The sequence below is a fragment of the Nelumbo nucifera genome, chromosome 4 (assembly GCF_055504915.1).
Source record: "Nelumbo nucifera cultivar China Antique chromosome 4, China Antique-T2T, whole genome shotgun sequence".
Taxonomy (NCBI): Eukaryota; Viridiplantae; Streptophyta; class Magnoliopsida; order Proteales; family Nelumbonaceae; genus Nelumbo; species Nelumbo nucifera.
The window spans coordinates 20,754,465-20,777,244 of record NC_142652.1 but is presented as its reverse complement, the minus strand read 5'-3'; the positions used below and the strand labels follow the sequence as shown (position 1 = coordinate 20,777,244).

The following is a 22,780-nucleotide window of genomic DNA, read 5'->3' as shown; positions in this document are numbered from 1 at the left end:
ACCTATTTGGCCGATTCTCATGCCATGGCAAACTAACAATCTAACCTCTTGACCGGTTCTTGTGGCTAGCAACCTGACCTCCTTGACCGATTCCTGCTATACTGGGCCATGCATGATGGCTTTTATTCTACGTTCTTTGGGTTGCACGTAGGCACCCTGCTTTTATTCTACGTACTTTGGATTGCACATAGGCACCCTGTTCGACCTTCGTGGCCTATCACTTGACCTTGGGCTTAGTCCTAGCTCGAGTCTTAAACCCAAATTTTAGGGCTGGGCCCAAGTTGACTTGTATGCACATATACATGTGCATTGTAATTTGATAGGAGATGTTCCCGTTACAAGGTGGGATGTGGCTGTGAAGTTGGGGTGAGGAGTGTTTTCTGAGGAACAGATCCCGATACAAAATTATTATAAGGGCGACTTCCTCTGGTTTATTGGAAGAAGAGCAGAGCAAGGGTTTACAGGTTGGTTTAAAAGATTCTTGCATGTTGCATGACACCCGGTTCGTAAGCATGTACTTTTAGTGTAGTTTGTATACTGTATATATCAACTTACTTACCTTGGTTTAAAATCTTTTTCTGTTTTGTTTGGTGAATGTAAGATTACTACACTAAGTAAATTGTTTTTTTTTTCAACCAAAATATGGTTTGAATTAATTTCTACAAACCCCAATTCTTGCTGCATGATCTCATTCACCATTGATATGGGGACTGAAATAAACAAGTTCCCCATATCAATGGTGAATGAAATAAACAAGTTGCCCAACCAGCTTTTTCATTTTTGCCTTCTTGTGGGAAGTAAAACGAAAGATAATATTTGGATGGACCAACCAAATAAGAATGGCAAATGCAAATATTGAGCCGGTGGTTAGGGCTTTTAATGGATTCCAAAAGTCCGATACCTGATTTGGTTTGGCTTTGAATTTGATTTTTCCATTTTTGGATTTTAGAATTTGTATTCGATTAATAATTGGATTTGATGTAGATTTGATTAAAATTCAATTTTAATAAAATTTATTGTTTTTATGTTATATATATGTATATAGTATAATTATGTATATATTTGCACAGAAATATTATCTATAATTATATAAAATTTATAATTGATCATTTTTATTTTTATATTTATTATACTTTACAATTAATTTTTAAAGTTTTATGTCTTTTTAAACACAATGAAATGAATGCGGATTAAATCCAAATGTGATCCAAAGTCCAATGTCAGAATTGGATTGGATTCAAACCCAAGATTTGATAATTAAATGCCGATGTAAATGTAGCTTGATTTGATTCAAATCCAATCTGATTGCAGCCGTGGTAGACTGGTAGTTAATGTAAATTGTTTTTTCTAGACAAATTATAATCATGTGGTTTGAAAACAAATTGTTTTTTAAAATAAAATACACAAAACATGTTATTGGTTGTAAATGTGTTTTCTTCCTAAAACTAAAACCAAAAAACAATTTTTTTTTTTTATTTCTAAAACTTGTTTTTGCTTTAAAGCATACAAATATATATCATCATGAAATTATCTTTCATAAATCATGCAACATCTGTATTTCAATATTGTTTTTTTATAAAAATAGAAATTGTTTTTTTTTTCACAACAAAATCAACTTATTTTTGCTTCTTAAACTGAAAAAAAAAGGAAAACGTTTGTTTCATTATTTTTTTTGAAGTACAAATACAAAATAATATAAAATATAAGGTTTTGTACTCTAGATATTTGCATTTATACTCCTTTTAAATTAAGCTGAAGTCTCAGTTTGGAAGGAATACAGATATAAATACATACAATACAAATATATACAAAATAATACAAAATATAAGATTTTGCACTCCACATATTTGTATTTATACTCTTTCCGAGCTGAGCAGAAATTGCAATTTTAAAAACAAATGAAGACAAAAAAACATTCACATTAAAAAAAACCTCCCAAGTGAGTTCACTGAAGGTGTGATGAAAGCAAGTGAGCTAGTGGAAGTGACTAGAGAGTAGTGGTGAAACTGAAAATGATGGTCTAGAAAGAAACATCAAAATGTTATCGCTGATCTCTGTTCTGGTTAACAAAAAATGTCATATATATAATGCCAATATTGGCATTGGCTTTACGTCCTAGGACATAAAAAGTAAAATTTTAATATTTTAATATCATCATATAATATTAATGAATGTGTTTTGATCTTTAGATCCAATTTATGATTTTTTAATGGGAAATCCAATCAAAGAGTTCATGCATCAAGGAAATACATTGATGGTTGAAATGGGAGTGCATCACTTGTGATGGGAGATTGGAGTTGGTCCTTACAACCTTTTTTGCAGCCGTGCAAATCATGGTTTTCAAAATCGGATTGGAAAAACCGGAACCGGTTAGGTGATCGGTTTCGGTTATCCCAAAATTGGATTTTTCATAAAAACTGTTGATTTTGGTCAGTAAACTGCTGACTTGAGTGGTTAATTGTTCAAATTATTTGAACCGTTTGAATGATTTTGATCAGTTTTAATTTTTTTTAACTTTTTTTTGTTAGAATGGACTGACCATTCGTCGAAAGGTCAGCCTGTTCGACCCGATAACCCAACCCTTGACCGATTCAGTCTCCAGATTGTTTTTATTTTATGGGAGATATTCGCAATGCACATTTCCAAGGGACTGAACAGCTTAGAGAAATAAACAACACTAACTTAGCCAAAAAGTCAATTTTGCAGCTCAATGACACTTTTTTTTTTTTTTTGGCTTTATGGGGTTTTCATCAAATATGGCTTCTTGACTTTTCATGTGGGGTCTACTTTGTTTTGCAAGGTGGGCCCTACATGCATGCTAAGAAGACATGTTCATTGTAAAATCCAAAAGATTTCAAAATTTATTTCAGTTAAAAAGTTGACTTTCTAACGAAGCTAATTTTAGTAGCAAATATAAGCACTTCAATGAAACCTTGAACCCACACCCAAAGGAAGTTTGGATCTATTGATTACAATACATTGTTGGTCACATTCATTCAACTACACATGAGAAATATCTTTTGTACTTTATAGGCGTTTGCCATGTGAACATTGCATAGTTTTCTCATAAAAACAGTGTTATGCATGGGCATGTAGAGTTGTAACAAAAAATGGTGCTTATTTTTTGTTTGGAATTGGTGATGACATATAGGCGTTTTATGAGAAAATAATATTGGTTTTGTTTGGTATCAGTGCTGGTAGCAATGTTTTCAACATTGACTTATATTATCCAACGTCCAAGATGATGCCACATCATTACATTGTTGGCAGCAATACACCATTTTCTTAAAAAACATTGATTTATTACCAAAAAAGATTTCCAATATGTGGTCTAGAACAACTTATTATTTTTTGAAAAAAAAAACAATACCAAACATGAGAGCGTTATTAGAAACACTGCTTCTCTGACACCATTTTCTCAGAAAACGACATTGATGCCAAACATTCACTTTATCTCGCTCTAATATATATCGTTAATGTTTCAGATATATTGATGTGTTAATATTAGATGTAAATTCAATGTTAACACATTAGAAGTTCATTTTTATCACTATTTTCAAAACCAGGCCGAACCGGACGATCAGACCAGAAAAATCAGGAACCTTCCGTTTTTCTCCAAAACCGTTGATTTTGGCAAGTAAACCGCTGAACCAACCAGTTAACCGTTCAAACCATTCAAACGGTTTTAACTGTTTTCCAAATTTTTAAATTTTTAAATATTTTTGTCAGAATGGGTTAATCGTTCGAGTGGTCCGAACGACCAGACCGTTCGAACCGATAACCAGACCCCTGACCGGTTCGTTTTTAAAAACCATGATTTTGATAATAATATTGGAGTTGGGGATTTGAAAATCACATAAGAATGATGGAAATATTATTTATATTAATTTAATAAAAAGACGTATATAAATTGCATTCGAATATTCCAACAACATCAATAGATAGAAGTGGTTAAAAATTAAATAAAATTTAATTTAAAAAGATAAGGAACACTCCTTAAACACTCCACCCCAACGAATATACCACTAAGATTGTTGATTAAAAAGAACGAATATACCACTAAGATTTGATTCACTATATTCTCGTTTAATCAGAGAAAACCTATGACATGACTAATGAGCGCAAGATCCAAATTCGATCAACGGTATATGATCCATGGCGGTGGGGCCGCTTGAAGTATCATTGACGGGAAAGAATGACTGGCCCACACCCAACCTATCTAAGCGAACGCGGAAAGCAATGAAAACAATGTTGAATTGTAGTGAACGAGGACGTCCGTGAAGGGAGGAGGGAAACGGAGTCAAAGGAAGAAGAGGAAGAGATCAGACCATGAATTCAGTCTGTAAGCATGAACTGAATAGTTACTGAAAACCCTAAACAAATTAGTCTTTCACTTTTTCCACTCTGACTGCCTTTTTCTTGCTTCTTCGCATCATTTTTGGTTGGAGTAGATTCGACCACTTTGATCTGTGCAATGCTGGACTGTTTTCGAGTTGTTGAAAGGATCTCTTTTCGTTTGGATCGTTGCTATTCGTATCGATGGTTTTTGGGTCTTTTTTCTTGATGGTGGAATGAGGATTTTGTTTTTCGCAGCTGATTGTTCTTTTTGTAGCTTTTTTTTATCGGTTGGTTATTTTAGTTCTGTCGATAAGTTTGTTTGGCTTCAAATTCTCCAATGAAATCTGGATTTATTTATTTTTTTGTCTGTTCTTTTTTTTTTCCTGATTGAAAGTGCTAGCTTTCTGAACACCTTCGGGAAGGTTCCTTCTTATTTCGTGGCATTTGGATTATATGACGGTAAAAGCCGATTACGTACTTGTGTGTGACTGTTGATAGATGGCCTCAAGTGTATGACCGGATATGGTTATAGGTTGTCAACGCCTTGGATTTTCCGATCGTGCAAATGGTTTCCCTGGAATTACCAGATTCGGTGGCGGGTTCATGGTGACTGCCGGTTCTATTTAGGGGACAGGGTAGTTTTTGTATTCACCCGTTTGTTTAGCACAGAAGTTCAATGTGTAGTTTCTAGGATTCTTTGATTGTGGAAAAGCTCTTAGTTATTGGTTGCACGATATTTTGGTTGATACTGGATATTAAAATGTTCCGGTTGTAGTGCTATTTTTCATTTTGAAGTTGGAGCATTCCCTTTTTCAACAGGCACTAAAATTTTTGACAGTGGAAAAGGTTAATAGCTTAATAGGTTTGCACCGTATTTTGCTTACTCTGGACATGGAAACGCTTTAGTTGCTGTTCTATGTTTCTTTTTGAAGTTAGAGCATTCCTTCTTACAAGAGATGCTTGTTATTTATTAAGGGGAAGGCATCCTCCCTCACAAGCCAAAAGTACTATTTGTAACCACTAACTACATTTGGCAATAACATGGGCATGGCTCCCATAAAGCTGCAGTATTGGGAACTGTTCAATCTATAGGTGGTTACCTAAGAGGTTGCATCAATAAAGAGTTGAGACATACTAGATCATTAACCATCCATTCAAAGACATGGATTTTTATTTCATTATTTGCCTTCTTATCCTTTTCTTTTGTCCAAAAGAACACCTGATGATTACAGTCATTAGCTCAAGTTGATATTTAAGCTATAATATTTCCTTTTGTGCACATATAATGCAGGTTCCTAACTTCAACATGTGCTTCATGTTTTCTCAAGGCCAGGACTTCAGATTATTCTTCATATTCTTACAATATTCTGTATGGTTATAATGATTAATTCAATATTGAAATTGGATTTTCTGAAGTATTTAAAATTGAGAAGTGTAGCTAAAGCACAAGAGCATCCTATAGCCTTAGGTGGAAGGCAGGGTTCAGGTATGAACAAAATCAGGTGCTCTTTCTAAAAAAGAAGACAAAAGGAAACTTTTTTTGATAGGTAAAAAAAGGAAACTTTAATATGCAAATCTAAATTATGTGAAAAAAAATATTTCAAAAAATTCTCTTAGTACAACTGATTAAAGGTTTTGTTATTAACATGAAGGTTTTAACATTAAGTCAAAGTCATAAATAGGTGGAATGATTTGATTTTAATGCATCATAGGTACACCCTGCAATATGGTAAATTACATCAAATTCAAGGTTAATCAAAAGATATAAGCATCCATACTAATGCACACTTCAATTCAGACTTCAGGCAAGGTGCACTTGACAAAATGAACCTCACCTGTGAAGAAAATAATTGGTTCATTTCAAATTTGCAGGGCTTGTCCCATTTGTATTTCTTTTGCTCCTTGAGGAATGTGTTGGAAGGCCTTTTTATCCACTTCCAAGCAAAGTAGCTGAAAGTAATAAACAGCCCCTGCAGACGTTTCGCCCATATAATATTGCACATCGAGGATCGAATGGAGAGTTTCCTGAAGAAACTGCACCAGCATACATGGTAAATATCAATAAATAAGTCATAATCAGTTTCCTTATTAGTCTGAAATGATATAAGTTGCTTAATGAGTTGACACAATTAAAGACTGATTTTGTTGAACATATGTAATTGACTTTGTCTGTTAAACAAGTTAATTTGAATTATTGTTTTTTAATATGGTAATGAAATTGCTAAGCTGTCTTTAAAAATTTGAGTGCATTCCTTTTTCTTTATAACCAATGTTAGTTTGTTCTTCCATGCCACAGAAGGATGCATATATACTTTTGTTTGTTTGTTCTTTATCTCTTTACTACTGTAGAAAGAACAGGCCCCTAAAATTTGGTGGGTTCTTGCAGAGAGCTATTGAAGAAGGTGCTGATTTCATAGAAACAGACATTCTTGCCTCTAAAGATGGTGTCCTCATATGCTTTCATGATGTCACCCTTGATGATACAACTGATGTTGCAGAACGTAAGGAGTTCGCAAATCGTAAGAAGACTTATGAAGTCCAAGGGGAGAACATTACTGGCTGGTTCAGTGGTATACAGACAAATGCATATTTCCCTTTTCCTCATGCTTGAGATTATTTTTTCTTCTTTGTAAGGCTAAACCACTAAAGATAAAATCAAATTGTTCTGATGTCAGGTAGTTAATGCGTTTAATTGCATAATCTGTAAATAACACTTGCTCTTTTTTGGGTTTTTAAGTGTAATTAATTTACTGCTACTGTGACACCTTCTATAATGTGTTTTATCTAATGTTATAATTTATTACCTACTGCTTATATTGTTTTGCCTATAAAAAGTATAAAAATAAAGCCATTATCCAATGTTGGTCCCAGCTATCCAGGGACCAAAGCTGGTTAGCTAGATAAACTAAATAGTGTTTTGACTATGTGCAGTTGATTTCACACTACAAGAGTTGAAGTCATTAGGAGTGAAGCAGCGGTACAAGTTCCGGGATCAACAATACAATGGTTACTTCCTCTCTGTATAGAACTTAAATCGTTTTCTTGTCTTAATTAAACAGTGGAATATAAGATACTTGAAAATTGAATCTGTATTTCTGATATGCTGTATGTATTCTGACATATGAAAATGATTAAAACATATCAGGAGCATACTCCAGCTCAATGGTCTGTAGCTTGGACCTTGTTTTGATACACATACACAATATGTGCAGTGAATTTGATATCAAATAATTCTGTCACCGGCTAAGAAAGATTTCTCTAGATGAATGATGATTGCTATAAAAAATGAATACTAAGTGATGATTAATACGATTATTCTCAAGAATGACTGGGGAAGTTATGCCTCCATGATTTAGGTTTAGCAAAGTTTATATCTCTTATATATATTTTATTTTTGTATTTGCCTTTTCTATTCTTTCAATAATTAATTAACAGAATGATGGTAGAGAGAAAAGAGAAGATACAAAATGTAGAAAGCAGGGGCTTCAGCAGCATACCATACTAACCAAAGCTTTTACCTCAGCATATAATGCATTCCTTCCTACCCTGATTTGTCAAGCTCATATGCCATGACATCAGCCTCCATTAGAACAAAGCAAGGCAAGATACTAGTGGAAAATGCTCTAATCTGGACTTAGCAAAGGATATGAGATTGCTTCTAAGGGTCTCTATCCTTTCCATTCTCCTATTGAATGATTAGATTCCTCCCTGTTCTTTTTGATAACCAAATTACATTGGTATCCTATGTACTAGGGCAATAATATGTAGAACATCTGGATAAAAATCAGTCTTTCCTGGTGAACCGCGGTCAGAAAATGGTGATTATAATTTATAACAACTATTCCCTATTCACTTCACCATGACTCCTGTAGTTTCCATGGGCATGTTCCAAATGTTTATTGATCAAGATTGCCTCAAGTATAAAGGCTCTTTTATTCATAGGGCACCTGTACCTCTGGATGTTGGTACGAATCTAATGTGTAGTTTTGATACTCAAGAATATTAGTGGTTACTACATAATTAAAACAAGATTTAGTATAGTACAATAGACATTTTACCAACTTCTTGGTGGTGTCTCATCTTGGTTGCACAATGACACTTGTATTTTAATGCTTGTGCTGTACATTCATTGGTTAGGTGCAGCGGTGGTTACTTTTCTTTTGTTTCAATGTATTATACAGGGAAGTTCTCAATTATTACATTTGAAGAGTACATTTCTATTGCACTAGATGCACCCAGAGTTGTAGGGATCTATCCAGAGATCAAAAATCCAGTATTTATCAATCAGCACGTGAGTAACTCTTCTTGTAAATGTGAATAAGAAATTGTTGGAAGGATGCGGGTTATTTAGTATTGAATGGTTTTCAAGGAATGAAGGCATTGTGTTCAGATGCTTCAATTTATAGTCACTAACAGATTTATCTGGTTGAGTGGTTCTATGCTTCTTATTGAGGGGCTTACCCTCAAGAAAATTAGGTTATCCCTGGAGGAAACTTTCAGTTTCATTAGAACATTTTTTTATTTTCAGACATAATCTTACCACCTTATGAATAATAATTTGGCATGTCATTGTGAGCAAGATTTATAGATATCATGTAAGCATAATGCTAAAGCTTCTATTTTCAACAGGTCAAATGGGCAGATGGGAAGAAATTTGAAGACAAGTTTGTGGATACACTTAAGAAGTATGGATACAGAGGTTCATATATGTCAAAAGATTGGCTGAATCAACCAGCATTTATCCAGTCATTTGCTCCAACGTCACTCATTTACATTTCAAACCTGACAGACTTGCCAAAAATCTTCCTAATTGATGATGTGACTGTGCCAACACAAGACACAAATCAGGTTTTCTGTACCTCTTCTTCTTATTATTATTGATAAGTTATACATTTTCTTATTTAATGGCTCAAAATAGAACAACCATTTTCTCAGTTCTGAAACAACTGGAGTCTGAAGTCAACATGGTTCATAGTTTTCACCACTTTGGGTCGCATGGCTTGCTATATAACTTGCTTTGGACTTTCCACATGATACTAACAATAAAACTTAGATCTGTTTTTGAAGCTTACAAAGTGTAATGCAGAAATGTATGAGATCTTAGAGGCATCTACCAACAGGCATAGCCAGCACCCAGCAATTTTTGTAACTGGGGATAGAGATTGACTCAGTAGTCAGTAAGTGGTGCACAAGTTGGTCCAACTGGTCAGGCTAGTGATCTGACCTAAATGGAACTGCTGATATCATCTGTACTGAAAAATAAAAACAGTATGAACCAAATGAAATACACTAAGAGTGGAAAAGTTATTTTTTACCCATTTCAGTGAATTAACTGGCTTTATCTAATGGATTTTTCAGTTCTACTGGCCCACCAGTTCAAAGTTTCAATCCAGTCTAGTATACCTGATATGGGATCAGATCAAACCAATGGGAGGCTAGTCAGCTTAGGTATTAAGGCAATTATAGTCACCCATATAGCCAATATACGAGGGATTAGGACATCTACTGTATTTCCTAGGTAAAAGATTGGATTCCATCAGATAATTCTGAGCATCAGGTCATATTGCATATGGTCCCAAAAAGATTTTACAAATTCTGTTCAGTCATTTATAAGGAGAATTTTGGAGCCAGAGATCTCATATAGTCCTCTTTAGTTGTGATCTACAAGACTTTTGCATTGGGTTTTTTTTTTTTTTTTTATTTTGGCAATCTTGTCTATAATGATTAAAACATTCTCAATGTAGAGCCATGTTTGAAGATCTCTCTACCTTTATAAAATGTGCTTATGATCATATAATGGAAGAATTCTCCTAGTATTAATGTAAAATAGCAAAACAAACAAAGTTTGAAGGAACAAAAGGGGGATCTGGTATCTGAATGGTTCATTTTGTTAATGTTCATATTCTTAATTTGATTAGCTATGTCAATATACTGGAGATAGTTAGCTATGAAAAAGAAAGGAAAAAGCAAGTTGGTGATTACTGTGATTGCAGTTCCTGGTCTGTTTTTTATTCAATTTGCTTCTTATGATAAAGGTTTCAATTCTATAATTATACCTAATGGCATGGAGTGGCAATTTTTTTGTGCAGTCATATTGGGAGATTACTTCAGATAGTTACTTTGAATTCATAAAGGAGTATGTGGTTGGAATTGGACCCTGGAAGGATACAGTTGTCCCTACAGAAAATAATTATTTGTTAACACCTACTGATCTTGTAGCTAAAGCACATGCGCATGACCTACAGGTGTGCAAATCTTCCCACCAGAACTGCAGTCATTGTCTTGATCTCATGTGCGCATTCTTAACAAATGACATTTAGTTGCCGGTCCAAATTTTGTATCGGCCCCTGGATAGACCACAGGTCAAAGGTCTTTTTTTGGAAAGCAATCAGTTGTCAAAATAATAAATAAAACAGTGGAAATGGCCTATAGTTATTACTTATTACGGCCTACCAAAGAAGTGCCTTTTTGGGTCTTGATCCTGGCCATCCTAATTAGACCACCTTCCAGTTTGGCAGGAAACAAAAGGCTTGCTCTATATTTGATGATCATAAGTCATAACAGAACAACCGTTGCATCAATTTAAGATGTTTGGTATATGGTTGAAGCAATTTTTTCCAGTTTTTGTGCACCGGTCTGAAAGGGCTTGATAGGAGGAGGTTCTAACAATGATTCCATTTCAGGTGCACCCATACACGTACAGGAATGAGAACATGTTCTTACATTTCAACTTTCATCAAGACCCATATGCAGAGTATGATTACTGGATAAATACCATTGGAGTCGATGGACTCTTCACAGACTTCACAGGGAGCCTACATAATTTTCAGGAATGGGCCTCTCCTTCTCCCAATGACGGCAATGCAACCAAGTTATTACATAAGATTGCATTGATGATCTCCACCTATAGAAAAGTTTGAACAAATATCTGTCTCCTGATTGTAAGTTCCATGCTAGTTATGTTCCACATTAAGTTGCTAGTCTGTTTATAGGATAGCTTCATTTTCTCTTTTTCCATTGCTGGTAGAAATTTGTTATTCAATGTTCAGAAAGCAGTCTGTAAAGTTACTTGCAGCTTGAAAAGCAACTACTATTTCAGTATCTGACATTCTGTTTCCTTGAAATAATGCAATTTCAAACATAATTCCTTCTAGAGTTGGTTTCTCTAAATATAAAGAGAACAAATTTCAGACTTGGAAAGGCATAGCAGTAGTGCATCACAGCAGACCATCAGATTTTGAACAGAAAGGGTTTAATACTAGTATAAACAGTGTTTGCATCCCTGATCAGTAGTGCAGCACAGCAAACTTGGAAAGGCTTATCAGTTCACAACCCTGATTACCGATTAACAGTGTTTGCATCCGCCACTTCCTAAAGAGGATAGAAGAGGAGGGGAAAAGAAACGGAAGATTGTGCATGCCTTGCCAAAATCTTTGTATTTCCCGGACAAATGAGTAAAATATGAGGAGCAAGCTTGTATTTGGAGCTACAAGACGGAATTTTAAGGCATCGATTACCTGAGGTGATCTTTGGTACCGTGGTGGTTTGTACCTTAATAAAAACAGTCGAATGACCTCGTTCTTAGTTCACATCTTTTGTGGCAGTGTGACCATCAAAAGATCTGGAAGTGGAGAGATATATTCTGTTTTATCACATACTAGCAAAGATGGATATGCACCATTTTTTTTATATGATGTGACGAGTATGCACCATTGAATATCCACAAGTCCTACCTCCAAAGCAAAGGTTCACTTTCTTGTTTTGTGCTTCTAGAACCAGTAGATCTACAATCTAGATGCTAATCTGTGTAATTAGTGAATCAATCATCAGAAAACATTTATTTTTAAGGTTGATCATTTGGATGAGAGATCAGGGAGGGTGGGCCTTGGCGCAAGGTTGGATTGCCCCATTGCGACTTGGGTTATCAGGGTTCAAATCTTGGAAACAACCTCCTTGTATATGCAAGGGTACGACTGTGTACATTTGCCCCTCCCTAAATCCTGGATTAATAGGATTATTGTGCACTTAGGGGGGTATTTTGTACTGTGGATGAAAAATTGGTGGATGTGGACTAGTCCACACCACACCTTATGGTAGGGACCAATCCACACTAGACCATAGTCTATAGTTCTAAATTGTAGATAGATTGTTCGGACTGGACTAGTCCACACCCATGGTGGCGTTCTGTAGGTGCACATTTTTTTATTCTATGTATCTCATATACATTTTATGGGAAATCTACACAATTGATCATAAATGTCCAATTTTTGCATTTTATATGGTTAATAAATTGAAAAAAAAATGCATCAATATATACACAAAAATTGCATTTTTTAAATAATTTTAAATATTAAAAAAATATTATTTTATTGATAAAATATAAATAAAATAAATAAAATGAGAGTAATTGGACCATTGTAACGCAGGTGCGTTACACTGAAATCTTCCCATAAAAACAGTCGAACTTGGGGTGTGTGGCCCATCCCTATCCATGTTATTCTGTGGACGAGGATCATCTATACATAGCAGAACACCATATCTTACCATGGACAGGACCAAAATGGTCTCGTCCATGATATTTACACACTACCGAATGCCACCTAGGCTACCCATTGGATGAGAGATCACTAGATCAATATGGTAATGATGCATGAGCGAAAGAGTCAAGATTAGAATTTTATGTATTTTTGGATAGTAGGGGTATTTTTGTCATTTTCAATTTTTTGTGGGGTCCAATAATAGGGTTTGATTGTCAAGTTGTAGTATGTTTATGTTTAAAATTTCAGTCATTGCATAAGTAGGATTAAAGTTATTGAGTCTTCTTTGAATTGAAGTAGGATATAACAACTTAGTTTGAGTCCTAATAGGATTGTTGAGTCTAATAGTTTGACTCCTAGGATTATTATGAGTTTAGCGTTTATAAACATGTATAGACGTTTTACACAAAGGCAATGAAATATATTTGAGTTTTCTTTAGCTTATGCTAGCTATGGGGAGTGATTCCCATGCCCTAAAGCCATTCTAGGCACCTTGTGAATGATTCTAAGTATTTTCTCTCTTCTTTCTCTCCCTATTTTCTCTCTAACCGTTACAGCCATGAATAGCCATAAAACTCTGATCAAGAAAACCATTCAACATTCTCTAAGGACTAGAATTGAGCTGGTCCTACATCAGTTGGTATCAGAGCTAATGGATTTTTCACTATGTTCTCACAAAGTGACTGATTCTATAGGCTTGGGGTATCTTCTAGACAATCTTATGGGTCTAGAATGAATGATTATTGGATTTCTGAACCATATGAAGGGTCTTTGGTTGACTTATTTGAGAAGATGGTGGAAGAAAACAGATCTAATAATGTTGGCTATGGGAATAAGGTTTTCAAACATGTTAGAAGATAAAGGAAAATATCAGATTTCAAAGGAAATGATAATCCACGAGCATTTTTTGATTGGGTTGCTGAACTAGAAGAATATTTTGATTGGCATGATATGTTTGACAAACAAAGAATTAGATTTGCACGAATGAAGCTGATGAGTCATGCTAAAGTATGGTGGAGAACTCTTGAGCAACAATTAGAAAATAGAAGTGATGATCCAATTAGTACATGGGTAGAGATGAAGAGGCATTTGCAAGAGAATTATATCCCACTAAACTTCCATGATGATCTATATATGGAGTTGACTAATTTTGAGCAAAAGAAGAAATAACATGTTACAATAAAGAACTTGAAGTCGATGGAAAGAAGGTACAAAATTGAAAAGAAAGTAGATGATTCCTTGCAAGTTTATGCTTATCCTAGAGTTGAAGTTGAGGATGAAGCTAAAGAAGAAGAATTTCAAGCTTTAGCAGTTGTAGATATTAAAAATCAAGAGGGTGCAGGCCAAGAAAAAACAGAAATTGTTCAAGTTTCTAACACCTGTGATCAGCTTGAGGCTAATGATCAAGAAAAAATAGAAGTTGAGCAAGCTAAAGAAATTCAAGTGCAAGATACAAATGTGTTGATTGTAGTATATCCTAGTAAGGAAGTAGGAAACTTTACCTTTCAAGTTCAGTTAGAACCAATTCAAGAATTACAACCTGGCATAGCACAAGTTCCACCAACATTAACAATGGAAGGAGTCCTAGAGATTGTTGAAGAACCAAGGATAGCAGAACACATAGAGATGGTGATTCCTAAACTAGAGGTTGAAGGAAAAGTTCCAAAAGTTGCAGTTGAGAGTTTGGATAAGTGAGGGGAAGGTTCATCACAACCGCTGGTTGATGAATCAAGTGTTCAAGAAACCAATGTTATTGGTGATTTAACAGAGGTGGTTATGGAGGGCAGTGTTTCAGAAATACATTTATTTCAAGATCCTTCTCTAGTTCTATGTGTGACATCTACTCTACAGTCCAAGCATGTAGTTGTAGGAAGTCCTACTCTTTTTGTAATTGGGGCATATCAACTCTTCATCCTCAAGTTCTTCAATACTTGAGGACGAATTTTTTTGAACCAGGGGAGAATGGTGCAGGAGATGAAGAGTCAAAATTAGAATTTTATGAAATTGTATTTTTGTATTTTTGGACAATAGGGGTATTTTTGGACAATAGGGGTATTTTTGCCATTTTTGCAATTTTTTATAGGGTTCAATAATAGGGTTTGATTGTCTAGTTATAGTTTGTTTATGTTTAAAATTTCAGAGTCATTGCATAAGTAAGATTAGAGTTATTGAGTTTTCTTTGAATTGAAGTAGGATATGACAGCTTAGTTTGTGTTCAACTAAGATTATTGAGTCTAACAGTTTGACTCTTAGGATTATTATGAGTTAAGTCCATAAATATGTATAGACATTTTATACAAAGGCAATGAAATATATAGAGTTTTCTTTAGTTTATGTTAACTATGGTGAATAATTCTCATGCCCTAGAGTGATTCTAGGCACCTTGTGAATGATTCTAAGTATTTTCTCTTATTCCTTCAAGAAGTTGTTACAACCATCAACAGCCATAAAACAAACTCTGATCAAAAAGACCATTCAACATTCTCTAAGAACTAGAACTGAGCTGGTCTTACATCAGGTAGAGTGGTATCACATTAAATATAAACATTTCATTTAAGCATTTCAAGTACCAATGCTAATACCAAATACAATACTGCTCAAACACTCAATCAATACCTAGCCAACATAAGTACCAAAATCCGTATCCATTGTCTCCCTAAAAGTTCGAGCCTGAACCTGGAGTGTTACCACAACCTGAAACTTGCTGCATGTTCTAAGTTAGGGCTGAAACCTATCCAACAACCGGCCTAACGGTGTCCTATTAATTTTATTTAACCTACAATGATACCATTAACAAGAACCTTCATCGGTCTTGCGTTGTGTTCCGTGGCCTAGAAGCGATGACAGACGAATAACGAAGCCAGCTTACCTACTTGCACACCCAACTGGATAAAGCAACTTGCAACGTTTTCATGCACTGTACGTAGGAACACCACCCTCGCGAATGACTGACTCAGAGTTCAGACCATCTACAAATTAGTCAAATCGGCCAACGGAGGAACCGGGTTGAGTGACAAACTCAATTCTAACCATGGTTTTTAAAATCGGACCGGATCAGATGGTCAGACCGGAAAAACCGGGAACTGGTCATCTGACCGGTTCTATTTTTCCTTAAAACCGTTGATTTTGGTCAATAAATCGCTGAATCGGCCGATTAACCGTTCGAACGTTTTGACCATTTTTCAATTTTTTTTTAATTGTTTTTTATTTTTTTATCAAAATGGGCCGATCGTTTAGATCGAATGGTCGGATAATTTGAACTGGTAACCGGAACCTTAACCGGTTCAGTCACCGGTTCATTTTTAAAAACCATGATTCTAACAAGCTACATGTGAGTGTGAATAGTAGGGCTGCAACTTTTGTTGAGTTTGAAAAAGTGAGATTAGGTTGGATTAAAAATTTGGGTTAGTGTAGGGTTGAAAAATATGAAACCATTTAATTTTGAGTTGGTTAGGGTTGAGGCATTGACCAACTCAAACTTAACTTCATATTTGGATGTACAAACATCATATAAACATGTGTTTAGATATGTAAATGCTTATGCATATATATATAGGGGCTGAGGTAAGATTTTTTATTGGTAGGGGCCAAAGCATAATAAGCATAAATAGGGGAGGCCAAAAGATTGAAAATATGAATAGGAGGGCCAAAATATATGTGAAATTTAAATAGCTATTATAGGGAATTTCAAGCATAGGGGGGCCATGGCTCCCCTCTGCCACCCCTGGCTCCGCCCCTGTATATATACATCATTTATGGACACTTTGAACCATATACATCTTTTAATTTTAGCTTTTATTTCAAAATTTCACAGAAAACCTTGTTTTTATGTTATTTAACTATTAAAAAAGAGCTTTCAGAAAAATCTTTAAAAAGGGGTATTAATATGGTACCCCAAAGATACTCTCTACCTTGGTATTGGGGTTTGGAGGAGGAATACCCGTCATGTAGACACTACTGAAAAATGCTTTATATATACATACACACACACACACACACACACATATATATATATATATATGTATGTATATATGTATGTATTTTTTTTCCCTACAAGTATTTGTGTTTATAAATGTGTGTATGTATTTGATGTATATTGTATGTCAAGGCAATTTTTTTAAAACATGATAACTATGTTCCTTTACATGCAATAATGCTCAAATTAAATTTACCTGAACCCATGAATCTAAAAAATAAGAACATTTGGCTAAAAGTAGTGAAATCAGACCAACCCAAATCCAACATGAAGTTTTAGGATTGAGTTTGGATTAGGATTGGGGATTCAACAACTAGGGTTCGCTTAGAGTTGATCTCAACTCAATCTAAGAAGGCCCAACTTAAACCCCTAGTGAGAAATCTACAAACGGCTTACATGGATAACATGTTCCATCAAAATCCCCATCCTGGGAATGGAGATTTTCTGCCAACAAAATACATGCCAACCCTCTACCAACTTAATCTAACACGGCACATCTCATTATGAGACTGGGACCTGCCATAAAAGTGGATCCGCCATGTTTGAGATGTGCAGTGTAAGATGACATTGGTAGAGGAGTTGGAACGTATTTTGTTGGCAGGTGATCCGGGCCTTCAATTTCTCTAAGTGGTGAGAAGAAGTGGCCTCTGCCAATCACATATTTCTTCGTGATCTGAACATCCCCCATTAGGAATTTTGAAAAGGAATAAGGGAGTAGTACAGTGGCGTTGCAATTTTATGATAAATGCAGTGGTGTTTTGTTGTCATTGCATTTTTTATCGATAAAAAAATTATAATCGAGATTTTTTTACCTTAAATGTTTTGAATTGATCAATACAGACCAATATTTCTACCTAAAACAACAAATTAACATCTAACACATGCATTTTTCTACATGAAATGAATGCAACATTGCCAAAAGCTAGTTAAGGGGCAAAGACTCACCGAAACCACGTCCTTGAGAGTAATCCGTATTCTTCGCAACGTTCATATCAGCCTATACGTATCGTGTTGGTAGCTTCCCAATACACCCCATACAGGAATTGTATCGGATCAGCCACTGGTTCAGAGGGTAGTCGGGCCTTAAACCGGCCTGAACCGATTTTAAAAAAAATAAGTAAAACATAAAAAAAAACACCGATACAGCCCGTATCAATATTTAGAACCTTGATTCTTCGAAGTTTAGCTTTCATCTTAACTGGAGGAAAATGAAAATGAACTGACGTACAAATGTGCAACAGAGTTGTAAAAATTTGTCCATTAAGACTTAAGAGGACGGAAATCTGCATTCTTCTGCAGATTCATTTAGCAGGGTTTCCCCTCAGAGAAGAGCTTTGAAAAATAGCTGTGGAAATATATTACAAAAAAGGAATAAATACAACTCAGAAACCAAATCTCAGGGGATGCCAACAATTGGGACTGAGTGCAAGAGCACAAATTACAACTCAATTTTTACCTTCTAAAATGTCAAACGAATGTTAAAATCAAATTATGATGACCTGTTACCTAGCTAGCATGAGGGTGGCTGTAGTTGTTTCAACCGCTGAACGACTTGCTTCATTGTAGGCCTGATCGACAATGAATCAACAGTACACATAACAGCCAAGTGCAATGTCTCTACCAAATTATCATGGGGGCCTGAATCCCATAGACCTGCAGTGAAGAACTCCTTAGCCCTGCCTTGTCGCAGAAGCATGCATCCCCAGGCAACGATATTGAAACCATTCCCATAAGAAGAAAAGGATGGGTCCAGTGCTTTCTTATCTGAGATCAATTCCATGAGTACCACACCATAGCTGTAGACATCGGCCTTGTCAGATACACGGCAAGTCATTGCATACTCAGGGGCGACATATCCAAATGTTCCTGCTACACCAGTAGTTGCATGGGTTTCAGAAGTCCCCAGAAGCCTGGCCAACCCAAAATCAGATAGATAGGCATTATAGTCATTGTCCAACAATATATTGCTAGGCTTGACATCGCGGTGGAGAACGCGTGGCACACACTGATCATGTAGATATGCAAGTGCACGGGCTATGTCTAAAGCAATCTTGTGTAGTATCCTCCAATCGACAGCCCTTTTGGACCTTTCCTGTATAAATTTCTCCAAATTTCCACCAGGTAAATAATTGTATATCAGGAACATCTCTGATTCACTTGCATGGTAACCTATCAAAGTGACAAGATTCTGATGACGCATCCTCCCTAGGATTTTGATCTCTGCATGGAATTGTTGAACACCTTGGAAACGTCCAACTGAAAGCCTCTTTATGGCCACTAGAACTCCAGGAGAGATCTCAGCCTTGTAAGTGGCCCCGAAACCTCCACTCCCTATGCAATTACTTGCATTGAAACTACCTGTGGCCCGCACAACATTTTCATAAGTCAGTGGAACTCCAATGTCAGTGAATACTGTCACCTCCTTTCTTCCAGCTGCTCGGATCCTGGACCTTGGGGCACACCTTCTGGTGTATATGAAGAGAACAATAAGAGCGAAAAGAACAGAAACAATGGCTGATGCAGAAGCTATTGATGCAATCTCAATAGAACTGAATCCACTTCCCTTGACCACACCTCCTGGTGGAGGAGCTGTATAATTTAGTGGATCCTCGTTTCTTCCCTGCTGATCTGAAGACGAACCAGTTAGAGAGAATATGTGGCAAGACTGAAGAAAAGGGTTCCCAAGGACACTGCTGCATTTAATTAAATTATCATTCAATGGAATAGGCCCAGACAAATTATTGAAGGACACATTGAATTGATCAAGTGATGTCACATTAGCCAAACCAGGTGGGATCTGCCCAGAGAGTTTATTGTTGTTGAGAAGAAGATGAGTTAGGTTCTCCAAGGTCACCAAATCTTTTGGAATCTCACCTAAGAGTGAATTTGAAGAAAGGTCCAACACTTCCAAGGACCGCAACTGCCCCAAGCTGGAAGGGATGTTGCCAGTCAGGTTGTTACCAGCCAAAGAGAGATACTTCAGACCCTTCAGATGACCAAGACGTTCTGGAATCTGACCTTGCAACTGGTTCCAACCCAAGTAAAGACTAACCAGAGAATACAGATCCCCAATAGTCTGGGGTAATGAACCAGTAATTTGGTTCCTCGAGGCATCCAAAAGCATTAGAGAGCTGCACATTGTACCAATGTTCTCAGGAATTTGACCAGACATCCTATTGTTGCTGACATTAGCGATCATTGCATTCAAACCATCACACTTCTCAAACAGGTTTCCCGGGAATGGTCCTGTCAGCTTATTCCCACCAGCAAGAAACACATACACAGTTTGCTTCCCTATTCTTCCAGGTGCAAGTGGCAAGGATGGGAGGGTACCAGTGAAGTTATTCATACCGAAGTTGTGAAAAACGGCAAGACTGCCACTAGCTCCAAGAGATGGCAAGGGACTTCTAGTCCGAGTTCTACTTGTGAAAAAGGACAAGTACGCAGTGGATGAGTCATAAGCATTCAACGAGGGTATCCGGGGACAAAGACTACCTTGGTTGAATGTAGGGATGGATCCTGACAAGAGGTTATCACTTGCATCAAATACGGTCATACAAGGAACTGGAAGGTTTCCATCAAGCACTCCCGTCAGCTTGTTTGAGCTCAAATCAAGAAAATGAAGATTCTTGCAGCGTCGAAACAAATTTGGGAACTCTCCAGTGAAGAAGTTCTGAGCCAAGTTAACCATTTCCAAGCTGTTGCAAGCACCCCAGTCGCTAGGAATGTTGCCCTCGAGCGTTGCTCTTGGAGCCCAAATAATTCTGAGCTTTGGGAGGTTTACAATTTCAGCAGGGATGCCACCTTGAAAATAATTGAAATCATCATAAGCAGGACTAGACAGACCTAACGAAGTCGCCCCAGTTAGATTTTTCACGTCTGTCAGGGGATCATACAGATTTGAGAGAACGACGACGGACAATTCGACACAACCACCAAGTTCTGAAGGTATAGTTCCGCTAAGACTGTTCCTCGACACATCAAGCACTTGAAGCTTCAGAAGCCGGCCAAACTCAGGATGAACGGTTCCTTCCAACATATTGGAAAACAACAGCAGAGACCGCAACTGGTTGCAATTCGCCAGACTACGTGGAATGACATCGACCAGTAAATTTGCAGAAAGATCAAGATGTTCAAGATTCCGACAGTTGCTTCCAAGCTCAGCAGGAATAGACCCACCCAGACGATTAAGAGATAAGTAAAGCCCCTTTAACTCCGAAAAACTGCCAATAAACTGAGGGATCGTCCCATTCAGTCCATTAGCAGCTAAGTTCAAAATCTGCAAGCCCACACAGTTAGAAAGCGAGGCAGGAATCTCCCCCGCAAGCTTATTGAAACCGAGATTAAGGACCCGCAACCTCCTCAGGCCTCCAAATTCGAGGGGCAAGGTTCCAGAGAGCGAATTTCCCTCGAGATCAAGCACTTCCAACTTCTGCAAGCTCCAGATTTCAAGAGGAATCTCACCGGTGAAATCGTTGAACGGCAACGACAAAACCCTAAGCTCAGTGAGCTTCGCGATAAGCGGCGATAGCTTTCCCCCCAATTTTCCACCGCCACCGGAACAACTCCTGATTCCAAACCCATAAAGCGGAAACTGAGAAAACTTGGAACAAGAGAAAGCTTCCGAATTACCTCCGACGCTGTTGCCATCTCCGCCTCCCGTTATATTGAGAGCTAGAACCCTCGATTTGGAGTCGCAGAAGACGCCAAACCAAGAACAGTGATCAGAAGGACCAGCACCGCCACCAGAACTCCACCGGGAGAGAAGCCCTGAAGGATCCGAGACAGAGTTCTTGAACTGAAGTAGCACCGCTTTATCGGAATCAACCGCATCAGCGGAAGAGAATGAGAAAATCCAGAACAGAAATAACACATGGAGGGTCTCACGAAGCGAACGCCATCTTATCCGAGAGAACAACCGCATTATTCTCTCAATTGAAGTAACAAAAGCTGACAAAAACCCTAACCTCCAAGACCTCCAATAAAGAAAACCTCCCTCTCCCTCTCTCTCTCTCTCTCTCGAAAGAGAGGAATTCAAGTTGCAGAGCAGCTGAAGATAATTTTTGCTTCCCGAAACCCTAACCCTAGTCTGTGAAGAAAATAGAGAAAATTAGAAAAACAGAAAAAAAAGGGGGGGGAATTTACATGTTCTTTAGAAAAACGCGTTTTTTTCCCCTTTCAGTCCACACTGTTGCTTCTCTCCTGTTCTTCTTCTTCCCAATCTTTTGTTTTTCTTTTTTTCCTCCGCTTTTGTTTTTTCTCCTTCTGTGGCGGGGTCCACTAGACTTCCCCGGTAACAAGTGGGGCCAGACTGGCTATTACCAGTCAATTGATGCATCACCCCGTCAACGTTTAGTGGATTTACCGGCTAGACTGACCGGATAAAGGATTCCCCTAGGTTTTGCACACGTGGCCTTTTTGTATGGGTCCACGTGAGTTATCTGCTCGAAAAATTCCGCAGTTGGATTGTTTTGCCAGTGCAGTGCTTGATGCTTGATTAGGGGCCTTTGCTAAAAAGCGCTGGGGGTGTGACGATCGCCCTATTTTTATTTAACGTACGTATGACGAAAGCTTTGTTATTTATGGTCTTTTTATAAATAATTGATGAAGTGGCTGAATGACTTATTTACTAAAAGACAAAATAATAAGTCATTCAGTTCAATCATTTTAGCAATTATCCAACGGCCATAAGTCGTCCATACATGAGATATCACACTTCCCATTCTCAACACGGCCCCACCTATATCACCGCTGTTGTATACCCGACTAATACCCCCCAATTAAATACGAACATGTCAGTCGTTTGTTCAGTTTCGTAATATCATGTGATGTGATCTGCTTTCTAGTCGGGTCAGTTGAGAATGAATTGACATTTAATTGAACCCGGTCCACCCAACTAGCAACCCAAAAATTTCCACTCCCATTATCA

The 22,780-nt window shown here is 37.0% G+C and overlaps 2 protein-coding genes across 4 annotated transcripts; one reads left to right on the top strand and one right to left on the bottom strand.

Moving 5' to 3' along the window:
* The first annotated feature begins 4,073 nt into the window (after positions 1-4,073).
* LOC104597936 (glycerophosphodiester phosphodiesterase GDPD6-like) lies at positions 4,074-11,491 on the top strand. Of its 3 annotated transcripts, none has more exons than XM_010259735.3 (8): positions 4,074-4,342; positions 6,211-6,389; positions 6,725-6,908; positions 7,270-7,344; positions 8,520-8,629; positions 8,968-9,186; positions 10,428-10,583; positions 11,022-11,491. In XM_010259735.3, exons 1-8 carry the CDS (start codon positions 4,330-4,332, stop codon positions 11,256-11,258), a joined length of 1,173 nt encoding a protein of 390 aa, XP_010258037.1. In that variant the 5' UTR covers positions 4,074-4,329; the 3' UTR covers positions 11,259-11,491. The 3 variants fall into 3 exon arrangements, with proteins under 3 accessions (XP_010258037.1, XP_088760318.1, XP_088760316.1); XM_088904192.1 differs by lacking the exon at positions 4,074-4,342 and adding an exon at positions 4,361-4,550; XM_088904190.1 differs by lacking the exon at positions 4,074-4,342 and adding an exon at positions 4,590-4,944.
* Positions 11,492-18,094: 6,603 nt separating this feature from the next.
* LOC104597937 (LRR receptor-like serine/threonine-protein kinase RPK2) lies at positions 18,095-22,069 on the bottom strand. The gene has a single exon (XM_010259736.3). It carries the CDS (start codon positions 21,773-21,775, stop codon positions 18,362-18,364), a length of 3,414 nt encoding a protein of 1,137 aa, XP_010258038.1. The 5' UTR covers positions 21,776-22,069; the 3' UTR covers positions 18,095-18,361.
* Between the last annotated feature and the right edge of the window lie 711 nt (positions 22,070-22,780).

Bases quoted from the DNA above. Each gene is read 5' to 3' on its own strand.
- LOC104597936 (XM_088904190.1), top strand. From the start codon at position 4,851: ATGACCGGATATGGTTATAGGTTGTCAACGCCTTGGATTTTCCGATCG. The intron at 6,390-6,724 runs GTAAATATCAAT...GGGTTCTTGCAG, and splicing joins AAACTGCACCAGCATACATG to AGAGCTATTGAAGAAGGTGC. The intron at 7,345-8,519 runs GTTACTTCCTCT...TGTATTATACAG, and splicing joins CCGGGATCAACAATACAATG to GGAAGTTCTCAATTATTACA.
- LOC104597937 (XM_010259736.3), bottom strand. From the start codon at position 21,775: ATGCGGTTGTTCTCTCGGATAAGATGGCGTTCGCTTCGTGAGACCCTC.